The 8,528-nt window shown below is 36.4% G+C and overlaps 1 protein-coding gene across 1 annotated transcript; it reads right to left on the reverse strand.

Moving 5' to 3' along the window:
- Window positions 1–387: 387 nt before the first annotated feature.
- On the reverse strand, window positions 388–7,806 carry LOC136051597 (sulfotransferase 6B1-like). The gene is made up of 6 exons (XM_065741097.1): window positions 7,579–7,806; window positions 6,490–6,674; window positions 5,787–5,913; window positions 3,207–3,301; window positions 2,856–3,042; window positions 388–921 (listed from the first exon to the last, which is right to left on the reverse strand). The coding sequence occupies exons 1-6, from the start codon at window positions 7,721–7,723 to the stop codon at window positions 803–805; spliced, it is 858 nt and encodes a 285-aa protein (XP_065597169.1). The 5' UTR covers window positions 7,724–7,806; the 3' UTR covers window positions 388–802.
- Window positions 7,807–8,528: the final 722 nt, after the last annotated feature.

Genomic DNA, 8,528 nt, shown 5'->3' on the forward strand with positions numbered 1-8,528 from the left:
AAATAGGCATTTTACAGGAAGAAAGTAGAATGAAAAAACATATAGTGCTGAAATCTGCATGGATTTATATCAGTTTCATTTAAAACACAGTTATTATACAATATCTAACACAGAAATAAGTTACAAAAGAGAAGCATGTACTGTTAAAAAACAACAAGCAAATCAAACAAAACAAAGTTCTATAAACAAACTTAACTGCAAATCTTCAAATGTACTGCTACATTTTTTCAATTCTAGCATCCAATAAAATAGGCACTTCCAAAATCCCAGTAAATGAGAAAGGGGTTGAGTCTAGAGTTAAATGTTTGGTCCTTTTTTGTAATGCGTTTCTAGACATACAGATTATTACAGGATATATTTTTTTTCTTAATATTTATGTAGATTTTTTAAACCAGATCCAAGAAGTCCATTTGTATACATGTAGAGCAAAAAAAATAAATAAATGTTAAAGTGGATTTAGTTGTAAAAAAATGGCTCTGACACCCAACTGTAAAACCATATAAATCTGCACTCTGGTTGAATTTAGTTCCAACATTGTGCCAGAACTTTCCTGTCCCCAAATCTCCATTTTATAAGCCTTCTCCACATTTCTACTGTTTGACTATATGAAAATAAGGCTTATAGATAAGATAAATTTATGTAAACAAAGTAAATGAATGTAGTCAGTGCTTCTTCCATCTTCATGACATCAGTTCCAAGAGCAATTGTTTTTTCTTTAAATGTCTCTTAGCTCCCATCCAGATTTTCCCAACAACTGCTCTATCTGCAGTTATGGTAAGTGAGTATTGTTCTTCCCATGAATTCAGAATTCATAGGTGAGATTTTTTGCCATTTTGCTGAATTTCATTTTCTCACTGAATACTTCATCAAACCGTGAATTCTGTTTTGGAGTGAAATGGTTCTTCCAATCACCAACAGTACCTGGAAGAACAAGGACAGAAGAACAGTGAGTCTGGCAGTGTATAGCAATGAAACAATCTATAGACAGCCTAGTTTTATTAATGATGCAATTGGCACAAATTATTATTGTGTTATCAACCATAGTCTCTGTATATAACCATAGTCTCTCATGATAGGTCATGATCATGAGTAATTATTTTATTGATCTGGTGAGACTTATGTGGGAGCAGCTGAATCATCATCCATATTAAGCCCTAAGGCTTGTTTCTCATAATGTGTCACCTGGCAGTGCTGACAATGCTAAGTGGGACAACGAAGAGTACAGGTTTTCAAGATGGAAATAGAGCTCTTGCTCATCTCAGCAGATAGACATCTTGCCTCATCTAAGATGTTTTCTTTTAAAGGTCTCTATCTGGGCTCTCTCAGTAGAGGCAAATAGTTGCTGGCTGAAATTCATCTCACCTTTGACAGAGTATTAAACTCATTAATTAGCGTTGCCCAGAAGGCAGCTACATCTCTCCAACAACTAAAGACTCTTAAAATGATTTCAAAATGTCTTGAGCAAATGAATCCCATCTTAACGACTGCTTCTAATCTTCAGAACTTTCTAAGGGTGCGATGTCCCACTGTTTTAAGTGGGCAGAAAGGTACTTCTGGGTGACCACACACAGTCATTCTCATTAATGTGTTTCAACAGTTGCACAAGCCAACGGAAGTCAAAGCAAACAGGAAAGCTGTTTTTTGTTTGTTTGTTTTGTTTTTTGGGGGGTGTGTGTTTTTTAATTGCTATATTTTAATGAGAAAATGCTCCCAATGCACACTCAAAGTCTTGCATCTCAAGGCAGTTGATTAATAGTATTGAGGGGAGGGGAGGGAGAGGGAGAGGGAGACGAGGGGAGAGGAGGGGAGAGGAGGGGAGAGGAGAGGGAGAAAACCATAATAATCATAGTAATATATGTAATGTAAATACACACACATATATATGTATACAAAAATCTTCTGTAAATGGACTGAAATTTTCTAAAACTTTTGGATTTGCATGGGAACTACTTAGAATTAAAAATATTGGAATTCTTCAAAATTTTAAACACAGCTTAGTCAAAGTTCACTGGCTTAGATTTTTTTTCCTAACGTCGTGTTCTCACATGTGCTTCATCTGATTGGTAGAAAAAAAAAAAAACAAACATACTGCTGAAAGAGTGAAACAGTTTTCCTATTTGAAAATTAAAACAAATTTTTGCTTAAATAAAGCAACTCTAAGTTTTAAATGGTCAATTCCAGTTCAAAAATTTAATTAAATAAGAATAACCAAATTCATCTAAATGTAAGTGCCTTGATCCAAATCTGAGGAAACTTCTGAAATGCCAGTAGCAAGAAAACAGCTCCTCTGCATGTTTTAAGTCACACATGAGCTAAGAACTGTTGAAGATTTTACTGCAGATCCCAATTTGGCCAAGACCTTAAGATGATCTGTTAGGTCACAGGATGATATGAGTCATTCATTCTTTTGTTGTCATTGTCAGCATATTTCTTTTTTGGGAACACTGCAGTAAGATAACAGGGAGTACAGAGGATAAAGGCTACCAGCAGACTCCTTCCTAAGAAATGCACCCTTTCCATTCTAGCAAGCCAAGTGACCTTCACTGGTAATTCGAGAGTAGACACATAGAGGCTTGTGGGAGACTGAGAGTAAACTTTAGATACAAAAATGCAGATAAAGAGTAATGCTCTGTGAACTTTCCTTCAAGCTCCAAAGCTCATATGTAGCAAATTCTTGAGAGCCCCCTCCATGTTATTCTAGTGCGAGCATGCGTTTGCAACTGAAACTAAAAATTCTTCAAATTGAAGAATCCAATTGCTGTTTCCTGAACTCAAAATGTCTTCAAATCTATCCAGGCTTCTGTTGGATAGGTCCCAGTTGGTGTTTCTATATTAAGCCAGGACAATAAGCTTACCTTTTCGGAAAATTAGCTTCCTGTTGGATGTCAGGGCACAGACTGTGTGACTGAGGTCACTGTTTTCTTTTTCTGTGTCCCTTTTCATCTCTGAGAAGGATGATTTCTTGCAGATGTCTTGGATATCTTCATCACTGATGCTTATAGCCAGGAAAATGCTGATTTCCTTCACAATCTTAGGGAGATTCTGAGATACAAGAAAAATATAGTTTTTGTATTTCTGAGGTGATTATCAGACTTTTCTTTGATATGGAAGTTGTTATTATTTTCATTAGAATTTGCTCCTTGATATTTTAATTATTTCTATTTGTCAGAAATGCATTCTGAAACAGGAACAGAGAGCATATTTACCTTTTTCATGTCTTCATAGAACAAAAACAGAATATTTTTGTCATTTTTATGTTCTTCCCAACTTAGGAAATGATCAAACCAGGATCCACAGACAACTGAAAAGAAAATCCATATAGATTCATATGAACATGATTAACAATTAACTCCATTTCTTACAAATTTTTAGGGGACTGTTCCTTCTTAGTATGTACCCTATGTTCCTATAACCTGATTAAATTCTTTTTGTGAAGTGATTCAAATTTACAGCCCAAAGAAATTACCACTCCTGCTGGAATTTGTGGGTTTTCTTTTTGTTTGTTTGTTTTTGTTTTTTGTTTTTTAATCAAAGTGACAGATCATATTATGGAATATGATGCCATAGTAGAAACAAATCCAAACCTAGGGACAGGCCTGCAGTGAAGGCAAATGTATGGGCACAACAACATCTGAGCATCTGAGCAAATATCTGTATGTCTGTGGCTAATGTCAGGAAAACTGGGAAAATAAACTAGGAAATAAATATATATAAATATAAATATCACACTAGGATATAAAATTAAGAGTCTGCTAAATGGAATGCACTGTTGCTCTAGCAAAGGGGAAATATATATGTTTTAACAAGTCAAGGAAGAATTTATTTAAAAAATAATTTATTATACAAATACGTCAGTCAGCCAACCACACCAGTTACTCATGATTTTATAACTGACTCATAGTATTTGCTTTGTGTGAATTCTCCTTTTGCTGAATAACAAGAAGACAGCTAAATTTCAGCTTTATTTTTAAAAAAGCAATTCTGACTCTTCTGATTGAAAGACAAGACTGAGTGTATTGATGGATGAGCTGAAAGCCTCCTCCAGGACAATGAGAAATTCACGGACAGAGCAATTGTGAACTGCAACCTTGCATTATAATTTACAATAAGAGTAGAATATTTAAATATTGTAAAGGACATTGTTTTGTTTGCAAACCTCTAGACATATTTAGGTATTCTGCTGAATGCTCCAGCCTGCAGCCACCTGCTGCAGGAAAACCCTGTCTAATTGCAGAGCACCTGTGCACCATGGTGTGCAATTAAAGCCTGGTAAACCCCACTGGGAATGTGCCTAACAAATGCACCTGCTTCCCCTTAGCCCACATCTGTGCAAGTGCCCAGACCTAAGAAGTGGGCAGGTTTCCAAAGCCACAGAGACTACACATAGATTTGTAGTATTTTCTGCTTTTCTTTCCTGTTCCTATTAGGGTGAGACAAGTATCAGGACAAGTATCCAAAGAAACCACGTTCGCCCATTGAAATAATAATAAAAAGGAACGACAATGACTTTTAGGTCCTGTAAGCTTTTAGACTGTAAGACCACTATTGTCGCTATTTTCTGTGCTGTCCTTGAGCTATATTACTCTGTGTATTCATGCTATAGGGGTGAGCCATCCTGCCTCCAGTATCTGAAAGTCAGAGGCCCTTTTGGCTTTGAGGGTATAGCAAACAGTTTTGGAGACAACATCACTTGTCTCTGGGTGTCCTCACCTTTGTTCTCAACTGAGATTAACTCTGCAAGCATACTGCAGGATCTGAGCCAAGCAACACAATCTTCATATGTTTCTATTAAGAGCAAAAATGAGAACTTCTCTCCCAGTATCACCTCTTACATAAATTTATGTCATAACCAATGTGTTTATCTTTTTATGTCATGCATAAGCATTCTGAAAACAGCAGAAGACTAATAATTTACAGACAAATGGGAGTTGCTTTTAAAATTTGATATGATCCTCTTTTCTTTCTTTACTAATCGATGTTCAGAGGTGTTACTAAACAAGCCAAGATCCTGCACATCACCAAAGCATGTGCCTTAGGGCTGCTCAGATCAGTAGAAAATACAGTCTGACTTCTAGAGCCTTGATGTAAGCTCACAAGGACTGCTGTGGCACTTTGCTTTGAAATTTTTGAGCTCACCTATCATTGTTGCTGTTATCATCAGTGTGAGTGTATAGTAGGAACACATGTCCTCAAAGGAGTAATAAAACACTAAAAATGGGAGTGGATAACTGGAACATGGTCCTGTTGTCAGCTTCCTTTCCACTGTTGCCACTCACACAAATCTCACTAATGTCCTTGGTCTTTGGACCCCTTGACTAAGACAACATATCAGGCAGTGTGTTCAGCGGTGCTTATGAAAGCGTCTAGACTCCCTTTGAAGGGCCACCCAAGACCAACTTCAAGATTAGAGAAGGCACTAAGCCTGTAAACATGGCTCTCTGTGCAGCCTGGAGACAATCTCCATGGGTGCCACCCACCCTTCCACAAGACACTAAGCCATATATTTCCCTCTGAGTATTTTCAAACAATGTCTACCCCACCAGCCTGCAGCCACATGTCGAAATATCTCCCTTGAAAGACTGAAGACAGCATCCTACTACTTGTTCTTAGTTTAGCATTAGAATTTACATGGAAAAAAATAATAAATCTGAGGATATGTAAATTAGGAGTTCAGCAAGAAGTTGTCACATAATTCGTATTTCTTAACTCTTTCTGATCAGGATAATAATATAATATTAATAATAGTAATATAAGCTGCAGGAAGAAAATGTAACATTTATCCTTACCATCTCCTTCTAAGAACAAGTCAAGAAAAGCAGTCCAGGTATCTACAGTGGGAAGGTTTGGATTCTCTTTGTAGTAATGATACATGGAAACTGCAGTATCTTTTGGATTTCTGATGATGTAGATCATCTGTAAATGAAGACGATATGGTTACTCTTGATGACATTCTTTTATTATTTTGCAGAAGCTGTTTGCGTAAATGTGACATTTTCACAGGCAGTTTCTGTGTCAAAACACTTTCTTTCAGCATTTGTCCATTCTTAGTGACTATGTCATTAAAATAGTAATATATTTGTTCCTGTTCAGGCAAAAGTAAGCAATGGTTAGCAAACACTATCTTGTAGACAGAAGTACATTTCTTACAGATGGGTAATGAAAGAGACTGTTTTATCTCTTGAGTTAAACTATCTCCCGTACATAACATATCAAACCATTCACATTCACAGAACAGCTGCAAAATGTTTGTTTTTTGCCATTCATTGCAATTAGACATGTCCCAAAAGTCTGGATTTGGATAATCCTGAAACTTTGAACTTTTAACATAAAATCTGAGGCCCAGAGTTGATTTTTATGAACCTCTCAGGTACACAGCAAACTACTTCTGGAAACTGTAAGTCACTGTAAAGTGTTTAAGGATCAACTAGAAGAATAGAAGACTAACAGACGCTTAACATATCTTACAGCTTTTATAACTTTTTGACTTACCTTGCATTTTTTATTCTTAAAATGTTGAGGCAACATGTTGTAGTCTAAGTGTGTTGGGATGATTCTCTTTGATGACAACTGATTCAGTTCCTCCAGTTTGGACATGTCTCCAAGTTCAATGGGATTTGTTAATGTAACTGGAGTTTTATAAAGCTTTGTTATTACTCCTGCAAGCCAGTGAGTGCCTTCAGAAAATCAGTTTTAAGGAAAAAGAAAAAAAAAAGAAAAAGAGAGAAAGGAAGGAAGATTTGTTAATGAGAAAATACATGAAACCTGCACTCTGCATGTGGGAACAGCTTGCTAGTGCACAAATTATACTTCTAAGCCTCAAGATTCAAGAAGCTCTACATAACTGAGTACTCCCATTGGTTCTAGATCTATAAATACTGGAAAAATTATTGTTGTGGCTGAATTACAAAGTAACGCTGTGAAAATCATTAATATTTCTATTGAAACAAACTCATTAGATACACGGGATAAAATTCAGACTGCTTGTTAGCTGATGTGATTATATTATTTCTACTGCTTATTTTAAAATAAACTGTTTTTTGGGGGAGTGAAGAGGGGAGGAATCCGTATAGTGGATTATATCTATTTGGAAAATAACTGATGGAGCTTCCAGCCTGGTGTGATTTTATGTGTGTGAGAAAGTTGGGGTGAAAGGGAAGAAGAAACAAATAAATCTACAGAGAAGTACCATACAAATGACTTAATACATCTCTTTACTTGCTCATAATTAATTGCAGAATATCCTCAGGAAAATTCTTCAGGTATAGATTGTGTTTACAAGAAACAAATATCTGTTTGCTTCTGAATATATAAAATGCCTGACAATATTTTGTATTACAGAACCAAAATTTATTTAAACAAATAGTGTTTTTTGTTGTTGTTGCTTGTTTGTTGGTTTTTTTGTTTGTTTGTTGTTTTTTTCTTGTTGTTATATTACACTGACTGACAGAATAACATACCCACATATTCAGACATCCTTCCCTGTTTCTTTTTTACAGACATTTCACAAGTAAGTTAAGCAGAAAACATGTAACAAACAATTGGCAGGTCTTGCAGTTAACATACAGAAGTAGAACTTACCAGATTTGGGGTAGGAAACCAAAAGGACATCATCTTCTCTAGCGTCAAAAGCATCCAAGGAATTTAAAAGCTCTGGAGAAGACCTGGTGGTAAAGGAAATCCCTTTAAACTTGTGAATGAGTTCTGCCTCACTGGGGTTGGACATGTTTGCTTAAGCCTTCAATTCCTGCAAATCAGATAGCACTGAAATGACGAGAGGATTTAAGAGTAACCTCTAGGTCAGATGGTCTGAAGTAACAAATTGAGACCAGCAGTACAAACCCCATGCTTATATAGTTTGCTGTACATCTCTCACAGATATCGATTTTTCAAGTTAGCTGATAAAGACAATTGAAATATTAGAGGTCACTTGATAAATAACAGAAATGCAGTGTCATCAAAAAGGTGTGTTTATTTATTAGCTTTCCAGAGAAGGAAAAGGAGAGATAGTCAAATTATATTAACTGTGGAAAACATCAGACTGATCATTTTACGTCGTCATAAAATAAGATCAACGCAACTCAACAAGTTATATGAGGGCTGCTCAGAAAGTAAAGCCTCCTGTTTTATGATGTCCCACAACATCAGAAGTGGATGTTGATGGTACGGCAGTAGAGGTGGAACCTTCCCAACAATATCTCATTCCATTTTTTTGCTAAGTGACTGATGACAGCAGAGGGGCAGTCTGACAAAATGACATCTGACGTGGAAGCCTGTATGAAGCTGAGGGGTGTCACTGAGTTCTTCCATGTGGAAAAAATGTCACTTATTGACATTTATGCTGAACGTTTATGGAGACAAAACAGCAGATGTGAGCACAGTGATGAGGTGGGTGGTGCATTTCAGCAGTGGCAACAGTGATAGTGAGTTACCTACACTGGTACAGGTTTTTATGAGTGCAGCATGCAGGCTTTTGTTCATCACTGGCAAAAATGCATAGCTGTTGGTGATGACTATGCTGCAAAATAGTG

The sequence above is a fragment of the Cyrtonyx montezumae genome, unplaced genomic scaffold (assembly GCF_038088225.1).
Source record: "Cyrtonyx montezumae isolate F1298 unplaced genomic scaffold, pur_monq_1.0 scaffold_3, whole genome shotgun sequence".
Taxonomy (NCBI): domain Eukaryota; kingdom Metazoa; phylum Chordata; class Aves; order Galliformes; family Odontophoridae; genus Cyrtonyx; species Cyrtonyx montezumae.

Excerpts from the sequence above, each read along its gene's own strand:
- LOC136051597 (XM_065741097.1), bottom strand. The coding sequence starts at position 7,723 with ATGTCCAACCCCAGTGAGGCAGAACTCATTCACAAGTTTAAAGGGATT. Across the intron at positions 5,914-6,489 it reads TTAAGAATAAAAAATGCAAG|ATGATCTACATCATCAGAAA; the intron begins GTAAGTCAAAAA and ends CTTCATTTACAG. Across the intron at positions 3,043-3,206 it reads TCTATGAAGACATGAAAAAG|AATCTCCCTAAGATTGTGAA; the intron begins GTAAATATGCTC and ends CTTGTATCTCAG.